The sequence below is a fragment of the Macaca thibetana genome, chromosome 13 (genome assembly GCF_024542745.1).
Source record: "Macaca thibetana thibetana isolate TM-01 chromosome 13, ASM2454274v1, whole genome shotgun sequence".
NCBI lineage: Eukaryota > Metazoa > Chordata > Mammalia > Primates > Cercopithecidae > Macaca > Macaca thibetana.
Genome location: NC_065590.1, coordinates 15,773,099 through 15,791,367, shown reverse-complemented (window position 1 = coordinate 15,791,367; position 18,269 = coordinate 15,773,099). Strand labels below are relative to the sequence as shown.

Sequence of the window (18,269 nt, the reverse complement as noted above, 5' to 3'; positions counted from 1 at the left end):
TATTAAGACATATTTTAGAGCTACAGTACTCAATACACTATAGCATTCATGGAAAAATAGAAACATAAATCAGTGGGGCCAGGCGTGGTGGCTCATGGCTGCAATCCCAGCACTTTGGGAGGCTGAGGCAGGTGGATCACCTGAGGTCAGGAGTTTGAGACAAGGCTGGCCAACATGGTGCAACCCCATGTCTACTAAAAATACAAAAAATTAGCCAGGTGTGGTGGCGCAGGCCTGTGCTCTCAGCTACTTGGGAGGCTGAGGCATGACAATTGCTTGAACCCAGGGGGCAGAGGTTGTAATGAGCCGAGATCGCACTTCTGTGCAACAGAGCAACACTCTGTCTCAAAAACAGAAGAAACATAAATCAGTGGAAGAGAATAGATAACTCAGAAATAGACCAAAGCATATATGCCCGTCTGATATTTGAAAAAGGTGCAAAAGCTATTCAATAGAGGAAGGATAAATTTTTCAACAAATTGTACTAGATAAGGTGGTTATCAACAGGCAGAAAAATGAACATCAACATAAGCCTCACACCTCATACAAAAACTAACTCAAAATCGATCATGGACTTAATAATTTTTCAGAAAAAAGGAGAGAGGGCTTGGCAAAGAATTCTTGAGCTTCACTCCAAAAATATAATCCATGAAAGTAAAAATTGATACATTGAACCTCACCAAAATAAAACTTCTACTCTTTGAAACACCTCATTAGAGGATAAAAAGATGAGCTACAAACTGGGTGAAAGGATTTTTAAGTCATACATATGACAAGGGACTCAGATCTAGAATATATAAACAACTTTCAAAACTTAACAGTAAACAAAAACAGACACACAATCCAATTAGAAAAAGAGCAAACAGTAAGACCCCATCTCTACAAAAAATTACAAAAATTAGCCAATGTCGTGGCGCACACCTGCATACCTAGTATTCCTGAGAATTGAAAATATATGTTCACAAAAATTTGTATGCAAATCTTATAGCACCATTATTCATAAGAGGCAAACAAGAATGAAAACAATGCAAACGTCCATCAATTGAGGACTGAATGAACAAAAATGACTCTTCAGCCAAAGAAAGAAGTGAACATGCTACTAATACACACCACAATGGGGATGAACCTTGAAAACTTGGTGCTAAGTGAAATTAGACACGAAAGGCCACATACCGTGTGATTCCATTTATATGAAATGTCCAGATGAGACATCCATAGATACAGAAAGTAGATTAGTGGTTGTCAGAAGCTGGGGTGAGGAGGGAGTAGTGAGTGACTGCTAATAGGTACAGAGTTTTTATTTTGGGAATTGGTGAAACCGTTCTAAAATTAAACTGTAGTAGGCCGGGCATGGTGGCTCACACCTGTAATCCCAGCACTTTGGGAGACCAAGGCGGGCAGATCACGAGGTCAGAAGACCGAGACCATCCTGGCCAACATGGTGAAACCCTGTCTGTACTAAAAATACAAAAATTAGCTGGGCATGGTGGTACACGCCTGTAATCCCAGCTATTCGGGAGGCTGAGGCAGGAGAATTGCTTGAACCCGGGAGGCAGAGGTTACAGTGAGCTGAGATTGCGCCACTGCACTCCAGCCTGGGTGACAGAGTGAGACTCCATCTCAAAACAAACAACAACAACAAAAAAACTGTAGTAATGGTTTAAAACTCTTGAATATACTAAAAGCCATTGAATTGTACACTTTCAAAGGATAAAAATTTTTTGGTATGTGAATTATACTTCAAGCTACTAAAAAAGATATATCAATTATTTAATGTTAATGGACAATTCCAGTGTATCCAGTTTTTTTCTGTTACAACGCTACAAGGAACCTACTTGAACATTCATCTTTATGCCTTAACCTTCCTGGTAGTTCTATGAGATATGGTGAAGGAAGGGCAGGTATTGTGTTTGTAGTCTTTATTGTGGTAACCAGTGACCAGTAGTAGAATAGTATTTACTTTGAGTGCTTAGACACTTTGAATTTCTGTAAAACTGAGCTTTCATGGTTGTAGGCAGCCAAGATAGTGTTGACAACCCGCATGGAGAAGGAGTTGGTAGGATAATCCTGGGTACTCTTGAGGGGAGAAGGGAGACTGGAGTAAGGAAGGGAAGGAAAAAGATGAGCAGGACGTTGAAAGCCTCTTGTGGGGTTTTCATATTTCCTTTCTGGCTTTATAGAGAGCTCTTGGTTTGAATTGGACTGGTTTCTCTTTTGCTTTTTCCCTGTTAGGTGAAGGCATTCTCATCTCGTCAGAGGCTTCAGAGCTTCTCGATTTCATAGACAACCAGGGCCAAGTGCACGTGATCCAGAAATATCTTGAGCACCCTCTGCTGCTTGAGCCAGGTCATCGCAAGTTTGACATTCGGTAATGCATTCATGTCCATAGCTTTTGTTTTTCTTCATCTGAAAAAACTGCCGTGGTATACGGTGGGGAGAGGGACATGGAATATGAGGAAGTGTTTGACCATGTTTAATATGTTACCAAAATTGAGCGCAGCTGAGCAGAACTGAGCTTCTGTACCTAATTTTCTATTTTTCTTTCTTCTTTTTTCATCTAGGAAATGTTACTACAAATTATGGGTTTTCTTTTTTAAAAAATATTCTTTTCTGGCCAGGCACAGTGGCTCACGCCTGTAATCTCAGCACTTTGGGAGTCCGAGGTGGGCAGATCACCTGAGGTCAGGAGTTTGAGACCAGCCTGGCCAACATGGTGAAACTCCATCTCTAGTAAAAGTACAAAAATTAGCTGGGCATGGTGGCAGGCACCTGTAATCCCAGCTGCTCGGGAGGCTGAGGAAGGAGAATCACTTGAACCCGGGAGGGGAGGTTGCAGTGAGCTGAGATTGCGCCATTGCACTCCAGCCTGGGCAACAGCGAGACTCCTGTGTCAAAAAAAAAAAAAAAATCTTTTCTGTGAAAATGACTTGTGGATTCAAAGAAATGAATATAAATATATGATCTTGCTTATGGAATAAACTGAGAGATGTACATGGAACACGTAATTCAGACACAACAGGTTATGCAACCTTGCCAAATAATTAATTTCTCCTCACTTCATTATTTGTATCCCACTCTGGATTTTATGACCACACCTCAGGAGATTGTACGTTTCTGAGCAAGGGGCTTGGCATGGAGAAAGAGGTTGTGTGGTGCATTCTAAAGCTAAACAGCCCTGCCTCTTCAACTTACCCTTGGTCTTGCTGTCAGCTCCTTGCCAAGGACTTTGTCTCCTTGATTGCTTCATAACGATTTGTTGCTTCTTGGACGTCAACCCAATGTCAGATCATCTTCAGGAGGAACACTATTAAGATTACTAGAAGAGGAGACATGACAAATGGAGGTTTCATAGGTGAACCTTAAAATCCAGCCCATCTAGGGCTGGGTGCGGTGGCTTATGCCTGTCCAGCACTTTGAGAGGCCAAGGCGGGTGGATCACCTGATGTCAGTATTTCGAGACCAGCCTGGCTAAGATGGTGAAACCCTGTCTACAAAAAACGCAAAAATTAGCCGGGCATAGTGGCATGCGCCTGTAATCCCAGCTACTCAGGAGGCTGAGGCAGGAGAATTGCTTGAACCTGGAAGGCGGAGGTTACAGTGAGCCAAGATCACACCATTGCACTCCAGCCTGGGCAACAAAAGCAAAACTCCGTCTCAAAAAAACCAAAAACAAAAACAACCCATCTGAATGTCTTCAAAATGCTTTATTTATCTTTTGATCAAAATCTCCTTGTTATTTATGGTAAAATGTTTTGTTTGCCTCATTGTAGTGATAACTCACTATCTTAGCTAAATCCTAATATGCCTCTTATAGTTTTAGAAACGTCCTCCTTCCCTAGTTGCCTCCCACTCCTCACCTACCCCCTAAAAGAAGTCAAGATGTGGGGACTGATGTATATAATATGCAGAAACTTTGGATAACTTGAGTAAAGCCGTGTTTTTGTTGAATTGCAGAAGCTGGGTCTTGGTGGATCATCAGTATAATATCTACCTCTATAGAGAGGGTGTGCTTCGGACTGCTTCAGAACCGTATCATGTTGATAATTTCCAAGACAAAACCTGCCATTTGACCAATCACTGCATTCAAAAAGAGTACTCAAAGAACTATGGGAAGTATGAAGAAGGAAATGAAATGTTCTTCAAGGAGTTCAATCAGTACCTAACAAGTGCTTTGAACATTACCCTAGAAAGTAGTATCTTACTACAAATCAAACATATAATAAGGTAACTTAATTGTATCTTTTTTGATTACGTGTTTCTTCTTGAAGGAGCTTTAGGTGTCTATGCCTTTCAACGAATTGTTTCATATAAGTTGTCTAATTTATGGGCAAAAATTTTTTGTAATATTCCTTTATTTTCCTTTTAATGTCTGTAGGTTCTGTAATGATGTCTCCTCTTTCATTTCTGATCATGAATATATATATATATATATATATATATATTTTTTTTTTTTTGTAGACAGAGTTTTGCTCTTGTTGCCCAAGCTGGAGTGCAATGGTGCGATCTTGGCTCACCGCAACCTCCCCCTCCTGGGTTCAAGCAATTCTCTTGCCTCAGCCTCCCAAGTAGCTGGGATTACAGGCATGTGCCACCATGCTGGGCTAATTTTGTATTTTTAGTAGAGACGGGGTTTTTCCACATTGGTCAGGCTGGTCTCGAACTCTTGACCTCAGGTGATCCACCCCCCTTGGCCTCCCAAAGTGCTAGGATTACAGGCGTGAGCCACCATGCCCAGCTAATTTTTATTTTCTCTCTATTTTGCTTGGACAGATTGACTACACATTTATCAATTTTATCAATCTTTTCAAAAAATTAGCTTTTGGTTTTGTTGGTTTTCTCTATTTTTCTTTTCAGCTTATTTTATTTATGCACTTTATTATTCTCTTCCTTTTGCTTTTTGGAGGATATAATTTACTCTTTTTCTAGTTGTGCTTTTTGTTTGTTTTTTAAGGGATGGTGTCTCATTTTCTTGCCCAGGCTGGAGTACAGTGGTGTGATCATAGCTCACTGCTGCCTCAAACTTTTCGGCTCAAGGGATCTTCCTGTCTCAGCCTCCCAAGTGGCTGGGACTACAGGTGTACACCACTGTGCCTGGCTAATTTTTTTATTTTTTGTGAAATTGGGTCTCATTGTCTTGCCCGGGCTGGTTTCAAGCTCCTGGGCTTAAGCAGCCCTCCCATCTTGGTCTCCCAGAGTGCTGGGATTATAGATGTGAGCCACCATGCCCAGCCTATTCCAGTTTTTTTTTTTTTTTTTTTTTTGAGACAGAGTCTTGCTCAGTTGCCCAGGCTGGAGTGCGGTGGCGCGATCTCGGCTCACTGAAAGCTCCGCCTCCTGGGTTCACGCCATTCTCCTGCCTCAGCCTCCTGAGTAGCTGGGACTACAGGCGCCCGCCACTACGCCCAGCTAAGTTTTCTGTATTTTTTTAGTAGAGACGGGGTTTCACCGTGTTAGCTAGGATGGTCTTGATCTCCTGACCTCGTGATCTGCCCGTCTCGGCCTCCCAAAGTGCTGGGATTACAGGTGTGAGCCACCGCGCCCGGCCTCCAGTTTTTAAGGTGAAAGGTTAAATAATTGATTTGAGATATTTCTTTTTCTTTTTTTTCTTTCTGTTTTGTTTTTTTTTTTTTTTTTTTGAGATGGAGTTTTGCTCTTGTTGCCCAGGCTGGAGTGCAATGGCACAACGTCAGCTCACCGCAACTTCTGCCTCCTGGGTTCAAGTGATTCTTCTGCCTCAGCCTCCCGAGTGGCCTGGATTACAGGCATACAGGCATGTGCCACCATGCCCAGCTAATTTTGTGTTTTTAGTAGAGACGGGGTTTCTCCATGTTGGTCAGGCTGGTTGAGATATTTCTTTTTTAAAAAAATAAAAGCCTGTCTCAGTTTCCCTCTAAATTTTGCATCAGCTGAATCCCACAGATTTTGGTATGTTTTCATTTCCATTTTATGAAAATATTTTCTAATTTCCCTTATGATTTTATCTTTGATTCATGTGATTTAGAAATTTTTGTTTAATATCCAAATATTAGGTCAGGAAGAGATATTGTCTGGTTTCATCTTTAAAAGTTGCTAAGATTTGTTCCATAGCCCAGAAGGTCTTTTAGTAATATTCCATGTGCACTAAAAGAATGTGTACTTGGCTATAGTTGGGCAGAGGGTTCTTTTTTATTTTTAAATTTTTTGAGACTAAGTCTTACTTTGCGTCCCAGGCTGGAATGCAGGGGCACAAACATGGTTCACTGCAGCTTTAACCTCCTGGCTTCAAGCTTAAGTAGCTGGGACTACAGGTGCATTCCGCCATACCCACCTAATTTCTGTATATTTTTTTGTAGAGACAGGGTTTTGCCCTGTTGCCGAAGCTGGTCTCGAACTCCTGGGCTCAAGCAATTCTCCCATCTTGGCCTCTCAAAGTGCTGGGATTACAGACATGAGCCACTGCACCTGGCCTTATTCTGCTTGTTCTATATATTACTCTTGATCTTAGCCAAAAGGCTGAGAAGCGATGCTTGTTCTATTTATTATTGAAAAGAGAGGCACTGAAGTCTCCACATATAATTGTAGATTCGTATATGTCTTTCAGTTTTGTCTGTTTTTGCTTCATGTCTTTTGATGATCTGTTATTAGATGCATATATATTTAGGATTATTATATCTTCTTTAGGAATTGACTCTTTTATTTATCATTATGTGATTTTCTTTCCTTTCTTTCTTTTTTTCTTTTTCTTTTTTTTTTTTTTTTTTTTGAGGTGGTCTGACTCTCTTGCCCAGGCTGGAGTTCAGTGGCATGATCTCAGAAAACTGCAACCTCCACTTCCCAGGCTCAAGCCATCCTCCCACCTCAGCCTCCGGAGCAGCTGGGACTACAGGCACATGCTATCATACCTGGCTAATTTTTGTATTTTTTTTGTACAGACAGGGTTTCACTATGTTGCCCAGACTGGTCTCTAACTCCTGGGCTCAAGCAGTCTACACACCTCAGCCTCCCAAAGTGCTAGGATTACAGACGTGAGCCAACATGCCCAGCCAGTATTTCTTATTTATTTGCCTAATTTTTATATAACCAATCTAGCTTTCTTTTGATTAATGTTTCCATGGTATATCTCCATGTTTTGAGTATGTTTCCATCCTTTTATTTTCATTCTATTCTATTCTATACTGTCCCTAGGTATTATATTCTATACTTAAAGTAGTTTTCTGGTAGACAACGTATAGTTGGGTTTTGTATTTTTATTTTATTTTATTTTAATTATTTGAGATGGAGTTTCACTCTTGTTGCCCAGACTAGAGTGCAATGGCATGATCACGGCTCACTGCAACCTCTACCTCCCAGGTTCAAGCTATTCTCCTGCCTCAGCCTCCTGAGTAGCTGGGATTACGGGCATGTGCCACCTTTCTCGGATAATTTTGTTTTGTGTTCTGTTTTTTTTTTTTTTTTTTTTTTTTGAGACGGAGTCTTGCTCTGTCGCCCAGGCTGGAGTGCAGTGGCACGATCTCCGCTCACTGCAAGCTCTGCCTCCCAGGTTCACGCCATTTTCCTGCCTCAGCCTTCTGAATAGCTGGGACTACAGGCGCCCGCCACCAGGTGCCCAGCTAATTTTTTGCATTTTTAGTAGAGACAAGTTTTCACCGTGTTAGCCAGGATAGTCTCTATTTCCTGACCTCGTGATCCTCCCACCTTGGCCTCCCAAAGTGCTGGGATTACAGGTATGAGCCACCGCGCCCAGCCTAATTTTGTATTTTTAGTAGAGGTGAGGTTTCTCCCTATTGGTCAGGCTGGTCTTGAACTCCTGACCTCAGGTGACCCACCCACCTCAGCCTTCCAAAGTTCTGGGATTACAGGCGTGAGCTATGGCACTTGGCCCTGTATTTTAATTTTAATTGAATATGATAATCACTGTCATTTAATTGGTGTGTTTATACTACTTAAATGTAATGTAATTATTTGTCGTCTGTCCCCTCCTTTATTGTAGTTTTTGTTTTTGTTTTTTGTGTCTCCTTTTCCCATCTTCTTTTTAATTATGTGAAATATTTTTAGAGTTTTATTTTAATTTTTCTGTTGACTCATTTGGCTCTGTTTTTTTTTTTTTTTTTGTGCTTGCTCTAGGAATTACAATATAGCTATCAATTGTTTTACAGCCTTCTTAGAGTTAATAATTTACCACTTCAAATAAAATGCAAAAACCTTATAACATAGTTCACTAACTCTTGCCCTCTATGTTATAGTCATCATATGTATATATCTACACACTGAAATCTCTACCACATAATGTTATTATTTTTGCTATCAACAGTTATATATATATATTTGTACAGGTATGATAGATTATCAGATTGGATTATTTTTAAACTATAAAACCAAACTCTATACTGTCTATAAGAAACCTACTTTATAAAAGGAGAAAAATATTCTTTTATATTTACCCAGATACTACTTTTGTATTTCCTTCAGTTGCGAAGTTCTGAGATTCTCTCTGGTATCATTTCCCTTCAGACTTAAGCATTTCTTTTAGAGTTTTTATATTTACCCATATACTTCCTTAAGTTTTAAAGTTCTGAGTTTCTCTCTTAAGCATTTCCTTTAGAACAGTTTTGCTGCTGGTAAATCCTCTTAGTTTTCTGTCACCTGAGAATGTGTTTATTTCACTGTCTTCCTGAAGGGTATTTTCACTGGATTTATACAAATATAATATTAAGCAAAAAAAAAAAATGCAATAAATACAAGCTATATAGAAGATGCATACAAATTTATTTCACTTACATAAATTTAAAAAACAAGTAAAATTAAATAATGTTTTATTTAGCTAAATACACATGTATGGTAAACATGTAAAGCAAAACAAAGAAGTGATAAACATAAAATTCAAAACTGGTTATTTCTATCCCAGAAGGCAGGCAAAGGGACACAGGGAAGAGGCTTAAAGATACTGGATGGTAGGCAGGGCGCGGTGGCTTACGCCTGTAATCCCAGCACTTTGGGAGGCCGAGGCGGGTGGATCACGAGGTCAGGAGATTGAGACCATCCTGGCTAACACGGTGAAACCCCGTGTCTACTAAAAATGCAAAAAATTAGCTGGGCGTGGTGGCGGGCACCGGTGGTCCCAGCTACTCGGGAGGCTGAGGCAGGAGAATGGCGTGAGCCTGGGAGGCGGAGCTTGCAGTGAGCCGAGATTGCTCCACTGCATTCCAGCCTGGGTGACAGAGCAAGACTCTGTCTCAAAAAAAAAAAAAAAAAAGATAGTGGATGGTAGGTACATATATGTAATTAATATTACATATATTTAAAACTCACAAGACAGCATTCCTATGATTATAGTTAATATTCATTTAGAGTTCCCCACACAGTTTCACCTTCTATGTTGTTTCTCTTCCTTTCCTACATTCCCTTGCTTTTATCTAGGATCATTTTGCTTATTGTTAAGAAACTCATTTTTAGGCCAGGCGCGGTACCTCACGCCTGTAATCCCAGCACTTTGGGAGGCAGAGGTGGGTGGATCACTTGAGGTCAGGAGTTCGAGACCAGCCTGGTCAACATACTGAAACCCTGTCTCTACCAAAAAATGCAAAATTAGCTGGGCATGGTGGTGCACGCCTGTGGTCCCAGCTACTCGGGAGGCTGAGGTGGGAGAATCACTTGAACCTGGGGGCGCGGAGGTTGCAGTGAGCCAAGACTGTGCCACTGCGCTCCAGCCTGGGTTACAGAGCGAGACTCTGACTCAAAAAAAAAAAAAACAAAAAACTAATTTTTAGTAGTTTTTAAGTAAAGTCTGCTGTGATAAATTAATTATTTGTCTAAAAATATATTTTGTCTTTATTTTGTTAAGGACATTTGCTCTGGAAATAGATTTCTAGATAAGCAGTTAATTTCTTTCTTTCTTTCTTTTTTTTTTTCTGAGACAGAGTCTCGCTCTGTGGCCCAGGCTGGAGTGCAGTGACCGGATCTCAGCTCACTGCAAGCTCCGCCTCCCGGGTTCACGCCATTCTCCTGCCTCAGCCTCGGGAGTAGCTGGGACTACAGGCGCCCGCCACCTTGCCCGGCTAGTTTTTTGTATTTTTTAGTAGAGACGGGGTTTCACTGTGTTAGCCAGGATGGTCTCGATCTGCTGACCTCGTGATCCGCCTGTCTCGGCCTCCCAAAGTGCTGGGATTACAGGCTTGAGCCACAGTTAATTTCTTTTCCCACTCTGAAGGGTGCATACCATTGTATTCTGGCTTCCATCTTTTCTGCTGAGAAGTCAGGTGAAATCTTAGTATTGCTGTTAATGTATCTTTTCTCTATTTTTGAGATTCCTTTACATTGGTTTTTATAAATTTTACTATGAGATGTGTGTAGTTTTCTTTGTACATATTCCTGCGTTTGTGTTCATAGTGCTTTTTGCACTGTGGCTTGATATCTTTTACCAGTTTTGGAATATTCATGGACGTTATACTTTCAGTTGTGTCTTTTGTTCCATTCTGCTTTTCTTCTGGGTCTCTGATTACATGATTGTTAGTGCTTTTCACTATTTCTCCACTTTTATGGCATTTATGTATCATTTTATCTCTCCATGGTTGTACTCATTCTTCTGACATCTTTGTTTGCTAATCCTTTCTTTATCTATTAAAACCTATTAACAATTTTTAAAAGGTAAAAGCTTTTAAAAGCTGCTGTTAAACTTGCCTATTGAGTTCTTGATTTTAGTATGCTTTTTAGTTCTGAAATTTCCATTTGTTTCTCTTTTTCATATGATAATTGTCTTATGAAATTCTCCCACTTGCCTCGTATTTTCTTGAAGATAATGGCAATTCTTTAACATCCTTATCTGATAACTCCAAAATCCAAATTACCCATGGCAGAGTAATCCAGAGTATGCCCTGTGTATGGGCCGCATTTGGCCTATAGCTTGTTTTTGTAAGGTCTGTGGGCAAAGAATGTTTTTTATATATTAAAGATTATATAAATGAGAATATGCAACAGAGGCGGTATATATCCTGTAAAACCTAAAATATTTACTGTCTGGCCCTTTATAGAAAAAGTTTGCCAACTCCTGACTTTTAGGTCTGTTTCTATTGTCTCTTTTTTCTCTTGGTCTTATTTCTAAATATGCCTGGAAGTAGTTTTTTAGCATTAGTGTTCATTTACTACAGTTTACTAAATCTAGTAAAGATTTTTTAAATGAGGTGTAACATGCACGAAGTGTACAGTTTCGTGAGTTTTCAGTTATGCATATACTCAACCTAACTGTGATGTAAATAAAACTATAAAAAACATTTACAGCATCTGAGAACACTCCTTTGAACTCCCTCAAAATATATATTCCCCGCCAGGCCAGCCCCGGGGGCTTATGCCTGTAATCCCAGCACTTTGGGAGGCCGAGACTGACAGATCACGAGATCAGGAGATCGAGACCATCCTTGCTAACACAGTGAAAGCTCGTCTCTACTAAGAAATACAAAAATTAGCCAGGCATGGTGGCGGGTGCCTGTAGTCCCAGCTGCTTGGGAGGCTGAGGCAGGAGAATGGCTTGAACCCGGGAGGCAGAGCTTGCAGTGAGCTGAGATTGGGCCACTGCACTCCAGCCTGGGTGACAGAGTGAGACTCCCTCTCAAAAAAAAAAAAAATAAATAAAATATATATATTCCCTGCCAAAGTCAGCCACTTTTCTGACTTTTATCACCCTAGATTCATTTTGCTTGTTCTTAAACTTTATGTAAATGGAATACCATATTTATTGTTTTATGTTCAACTTTTTCCAGTGTTATATCCGTGGCATTCATCCATATTATTGCACATAACAGTAGTTTATCCTTTTTATTACTCCGTAATATTCCATTGTGTAAATATTTCAGTTTATTCCTTCTGTAGTTGGTAGACATCTGGGTTTTATCTCTTATATTTTAGACTTATAATCTATCTGAAGTTGTATATCAAATTTCATGTCTTTCCACAAGGATATCCCATTGACCTAGGGCCATTTGTGTGTAAGACTATGCTTTCCCCACTGCATTGTGGTGTGTCTTTGTTACAAATCAGGTGGCTGGCTGGGCACAGTGGCTCACACCTGTAATCCCAGCACTTTGGGAGACCAAGGCGGGTGGATCACAAGGTCAGGGGTTTAAGACCAGCCTGGCCAACATGGTGAAACCCTGTCTCTACTAAAAATACAAAAATTAGCCAGGCATGGTGGCGTGCGCCTATAATCCCAGCTACTTGGGAGGCTGAGGTAGGAGAATTGCTTGAACCCGGGAGGTGTGGAGGTTGCAGGGAGCCAAGATCGTATCACTGCACTCCAGCCTGGGCAACAGAGCAAGATTCCATCTCAGAAATCAATCAGTCAGTCAGTCAATCAGGTGGCCGTTTATGTGAGGGTCTGTTCCTAGGATCTCCATTCTGTCCCATTGTTCTACTATCCACCACGTCAATGCTACCCTGTCACAGTGACTGAGACTTTTTCCTTACCGTATTCTCTCGTAGAGCCCAGTAGAATAATTACAGGGCTTGGAGTCCCATTTCTTCAGGGAGTATAGGTGGTTGGAATTCTGACACCAGATAAATCAAGTATGCGGGGAAAGGATTCCTATTTTAGGCAAAAGCTTCATTGGAAGTTTGCGGCCCCCTCTCCGCATTGTTCAGTGCTGTTCAGAGTGTGGCTGCTGTGGTGCTATAAATGCTCCCAGCAGCTCTCAGGTTTGCTTTCTTTCCATCTAGCCTCCCCCTAACTTCCCACTCCAGCCAAAAAAAGATGCACTGTATAAGTCTCTGATGATGGATAAAAATCCTTTAAAGTGAATTATTAATCTTGAGCTTTCAGCCAAAAAAAGACAAACAAAATTAGTTTGGCTTCTGATTCTCAGTTTTTCCTTTATGTTGGAATGTAATACTTCTTTCCATTTTATTTTATTTTATTTTATTTTGTCTTTTTTTTTTTTTGAGACAGAGTCTTAGTCTGTCACCCAGGCTGAAGTGTAGTGGCACGATCTCATCTTACTGCAACCTCCGCCTCCCGGGTTTGAGCGATTCTCCTGCCTCAGCCTCCCGACTAGCTGGGATTACAGGCATGTGCCACCACTCAATGCTACTTTTTTGTATTTTTAGTAGAGACGTTGTTTCGCCGTGTTGGACAGGCTGGTTTTGAACTCCTGACCTCAAGTAATCTGCCTGCCTCAGCCTCCCAAAGTGCTGGGATTACAGGCATGAGCCACTGCACCCGGCCTCCATTTTGTATTTCATTATTTTCTCTCTCTGTTTTTTTACCATGAGCATCTATTCAACTTTGAAATCTTCCTTAATTATAATATTTTAAAGAATATTCTAATTAAAACAGGCTAGGTACATTGGCTCATGCCTGTAATCCCAGCACTTTGGGAGGCTGAGGCAGGCAGATCACTTGAGCCCAGGAGTTCAAGACCAGCCTGGGCAACACGGCAAAACCCTGCCTCTACAAGATACAAAAAAAGTAGTAGGGTGTGGGGGTGTGTGCCTGTAGTCCCAGCTACTTGGAAGGCTGAATTGGGAGGATCGCTTGAGCTCGGAGAGGTTAGGGCTGACTGCAGTGAGCCATGATTGGGCCACTGCACTCCAGCCTGGGCGACAGAGTGAGACCCTGACTCCTGCTTTTTTTGGAGAGAGGGTTTCGCTCTGTTTCCCAGGCTGGAGTGCAAAGGTGTGATCTCGGCTCACTGCAACCTCCGTCTCCCATGTTCAAGCGAGTCTCCTGCCTCAGCCTCCCGAGTTGCTGGGTTGCTGGAATTGTAGGCATGCACCACCACAGCCAACTAATTTTTTTTTTTTTTTAAAGCAGAGAGCCAGGGTTTCACCATGTTAGCCAGGCTGGTCTCAAACTCCTGACCTAGAGTGATCCACCTGCCTCGGCCTCCCAATACGCTAGGATTACAGGTGTGAGCCACTTCGCCCGGCCAAGAATATTTTAATTAAAGCAAAAGTGAAGGATATTCTTGTGTAGAACAGGTATTTTTTTTTGTTAATGTGATACGTGCTTGTCAATGCAGGTTGAATATGAATGGGAGAAGAAATTTTTATTATAATTGGTTTTTAAATGAGTCATCTTAAAAGAACCATTTAAACCAAAATAGTTTTTAAAGGTTTAAATGTATCTATTAAAATACTTTTCTTTTTAGGAAAAAAGAAAAGGAGATTGAAGTTTGTGGAGGGCCGAGGGAGGAGGATTGACCCTGGCTTCAGTTTCACAAAGGACTTAGTTCTTTATTAAAGTCATGAGTCAAAACCTGCATCTAGAGCTACGTCTTAGTCACATGAACAACAGTTCCCTGTATCTTTTTTTGTTTTGTTTTGTTTTGGAGATGGAGTTTTGCTCTTTCACCCAGGCTGGAGTGAAGTGGCGCTATCTCGGCTCACTGCAACCTCTGCCCCCTATGTTCAAGTGATTCTCCTGCCTCAGCGTCCCGAGTAGCTGAGATTATAGGCACCCGCCACCATGCCTGGCTAATTTTTGTAATTTTAGTAGAGATGGGACTTCGCCGTGTTGTCAGGCTGCTCTCGAACTCGTGACCTCAGGCTATCCACCCGCCTCGGCCTCCCAAAGTGGTAGGATTACAGGCGTGAGCCACCGCGCCCGGCCGACCCCTGTATCTTTTTCCTTCCAGATACACAGCTGTGTAGAAGGACAGTTATCTTGGGTACCGCTAGAGTCATTGTAGCACATTTAATTTACTGAGAGAAATATTTTGCCCCAGCATTCAGTTGGGTGAAAAATCAGGAAAGATCTTTATAAAACAGAAATGGCATAGGTTTTCTGGGATAGTTGTAGGTAAGAGGTATTTATTATTCCTAAATAATAGATATATGGTTATCATAATGAAATATGATGAAAAATTGTTCATAACAGTAACATTTATTAAATGCTTCCTAGGTGCCAGGAGTTATGACAAGTTCCTTATGTAATTATCTCATTGAACAATCACTTGTCCAAGATTTTGGCCTGACCTGAGACTTCATGTACTTGTTCATTCATTGTATTTCTGAGATTCACTTTCAACTTTTTTCTGTGTCACTAAAATCGCGCCATTTTTCCATTCGTTGTTGCTAATAATACTTCTTTTTTCAACATTTAGTTTCAACTTGCATAGCTCTTAAATCTTTTAATTAGCAATAATTTGCCATTAGAACTAGAACTAGCGAAATCATGAGGTCAACATGTTTTTTTTTGCAAATCCTGGCGTTCACCAAAGGGCAGTCCATTCTTTACATGGCAAAGATACATGGAAATGTTTTATGTGTTATAAACAAACATGGCAGCAGCCCAGCTGTTGGAGGAATCTTCATTTATAGAGGCCACAGCGACTCAGCACTCTACTGCTTCTTGAGACATGGGAAAGTGGCTTTTGCCTGGAAGAACATAAGTGGTTGCAGAGTTTTCTAACAAATGCTTGATAAGTAACATTCTTTTGAATAATCTAATGGTAATAAGTTGAAAAGAGAGAAATTAGGCCAGGCATGGTGGCTCATGCCTGTAATCCCAGCACTTAGGGAGGCCGAGGCGGGTGGATCACCTGAGGTTGGGAGTTCGAGACCAGCCTGACCAACATGGAGAAACCCCGTTTCTACTAAAAATACAAAATTAGCTGGGTGTGGTGGCGCATCCCTGTAATCCCAGCTGCTTGGGAGGCTGAGGCAGGAGAATCGCTTGAACCCGGGAGGCGGAGGTTACAGTGAGCCAAGATCATGCCATTGCGCTCCAGCCTGGGCAAGAAGAGCAAAACTCCGTCTCAAAAAAAAAAAAGGAAAGAGAGAATGAAGTCAAAACTGATATTTGTATTCATCTCATATGAAATCTTTCAAGCACACCTCATGTCTTCCTTCTCCTTTGATCACCCTGTTCTAATGAGCATTTCCCCTCCCGCCTTATAGGAACTGCCTCCTGAGCGTGGAGCCTGCCATTAGCACCAAGCACCTCCCTTACCAGAGCTTCCAGCTCTTCGGCTTTGACTTCATGGTGGATGAGGAGCTGAAGGTGTGGCTCATTGAGGTCAACGGTGCCCCTGCGTGTGCTCAGTAAGCCTGCACGTCATTGTGTTTTCACAATGGGAAGTTGGTTCTGCAGTTGGGATAGTCTGGGTACAAGTGTAGACACTTTGACTGCTGTAAGGGAGGATGCCACATTGATAGGAGACCCTTGGGAGGACTCTGTCTGGCAGGGGGCTTTGCTGAGTCATTTCCTTTCCCATTTCCCCGTGTATGGTAAGCAGATAGGCCCAGTGCGGTGTCCCATGCCTGTAATCCCAGCACTTTGGGAGGCCAAGGCAAGTAGATTGTCTGAGCCCAGGAGTTCAAGACCAGCCTGGGCAACATGACAAAACCCCATCTCTACCAAAAATACAGAAATTAGTCAGGCATGGTGCTGTGTGCCTATAGTCCCAGCTGCTCGGGAGGCTGAGGTGGGAGGATCACTTGAGCCTGGCAGGTTGAGGCTGCAGTGAGCCATGATTGTGCCACTGCATTGCAACCTGGGTGACAGAGAGAGACACTGTCTCCAAAGAAAAAAAAATGTAAGCAGATAGCCTGTGCCCAGGTGGGTGGTAGATGCCATGGGAGTGTTAAAGCTCATTACTGCCGTGTGACAAGCTGAGTGAGCAGGATCCTATGATGTGGCGACCCAGAAGTTCAGGGGCTCCTGAGGCAGGAAGGAGTCTGGGAAGGTATCTTAGACATGGTGGGTCTGGAGCTGGGGTACAAGAAAAGAGGATTCCGCCGCACCAAAGGGTGGTGGGGGGAGAGGCTTCCGAAAAAGGTGCAGCGTCCTGCGGGTCTCGCCCTGTCTCGGGCTCTGCAGGTCTGGGAGACGCCCAGAGGAACAGAAGCTCCCGAGAACCTGCCCTCTGGAACTTCTGCTCCTCTCGGGAGAAGCCTGGCTGTAGTATGAGTGTCATGGAGTCATTAAGGAGGAAGGAAGGTAAGAGAGGACCTTCTGTGGAGGGCCTTATGTTTCAGGGAAAGTCACTTGGACTCAATTCTCTTGTGCTGAGCGTTCTTCTTTCATGATCCACTTTCATCATGTCAAGACCCTGTCATGGTTCCCATCTACATCTTGAAGAAATTGAGTGATTTTTCAAAATGTTTAAGAGAAAGTCCTGTACTTGCAAGGGGCAGCATCAACACACAAGTTGTTCTTTACATAGAAGCTAGGCCTTTACCATTGCCTGATGGTTGCGACAGGCATGATTCCATCTTGTTCATCAGTCTCTGCAGCTGAGAAGTGCTTATTAGGTGCTGCCTACCTGGCCAGGCTCTGTACGAGGCGTGGGTTCACAGTGGGGGCAAAGAGAGACACAGGCTGTACCCTTCTTGGGAAGAGACTGTGGGCAGACAAGAGACCAGGCAGGTGTCAATTACAAATGGGAACAGGTGCTTTAATGGAGAACAAAGGATGCTGAAAGGTAACGTAACTGAGCCACGGGCCCACAATGGGAAGTAATGTTGGAACTGAGATCTGAAGGCGAAATGCGAGTTAGATGGGCTAAGGGCGGAAGAAGGCAGGGTTCCGCACCTTCCCTCGCCAAATCGACAGTGGTGTGCCCAGTCTTACCCGCTGTCCTTTCTATCAGGGGTTTGTCCCTCCATGGTGCTCTAGACCTTACCCTCCTCCTGATCCTGTCCTCTTATCTGGCTCATTTACATTTTCACCTTTTTCCCTCTCTGATGCCTAGTTCTCATCAGCATATGCAGTCCCAGCAGATTTTCCCAACTATTCAAAAAGATGTCCTCCCCTGATGCCACATCCTGTTCCAGCAATCACACCTTCTCCGGTTCCCTTCACAGCCCAGTTTGTGGAGAGCAGCCTTTGCACAGCTGTCTTCTCTTCCTCTGTTCCCATCCATGCTCCCGTCCATTCCAGGCTGGCTCCCATCCTGATTGCCCCACAGAAGCTGTTCTTTGCAAGTCCCCAGCCAAGTCCTTATTGCCACCTCCAGCAGCCTCTTTCTGTTCCCACCCCCTGGACCTGTCAGCAGCATTTGAGGCAGCTGACAGCACTCGCTGAGCTGCTTTCCTGTCGTGGCTGGGCACGTGGTACTAGGCAGGCTTGCCTGGGGAGGTGTGGGCAAGCTGGGCTCCGTCTTCCTCATCCAGTGCCTCTGATCTTAGGCCTGGGTGTTTGTCTCCTCTCTCTGTATGTGATCTCAGCCAGCGTCATGATTTTGAAATTACCAAATTACATCACAGCCGAGAGATACAGACTAGTATCTGCACCTGCCTTCCCTGCCAGAATGTCCCCCTGTCTACCTCCCAGACTTGCCCGTCTCAGTCGGTCACCACCC

At 42.7% G+C, this 18,269-nt stretch overlaps 1 protein-coding gene across 1 annotated transcript in view; it reads left to right on the top strand.

The window, feature by feature from the left end:
* Positions 1-18,269, top strand: part of TTL (tubulin tyrosine ligase) — a 45,251-nt gene that overhangs the window by 16,847 nt on the left and 10,135 nt on the right. Inside the window, exons 4-6 of the mRNA XM_050753100.1 lie at positions 2,233-2,368; positions 3,955-4,224; positions 15,865-16,008. Of these exons, the coding sequence (XP_050609057.1) occupies positions 2,233-2,368; positions 3,955-4,224; positions 15,865-16,008 (550 nt within the window). The remainder of the gene's footprint in view (positions 1-2,232; positions 2,369-3,954; positions 4,225-15,864; positions 16,009-18,269) is intronic.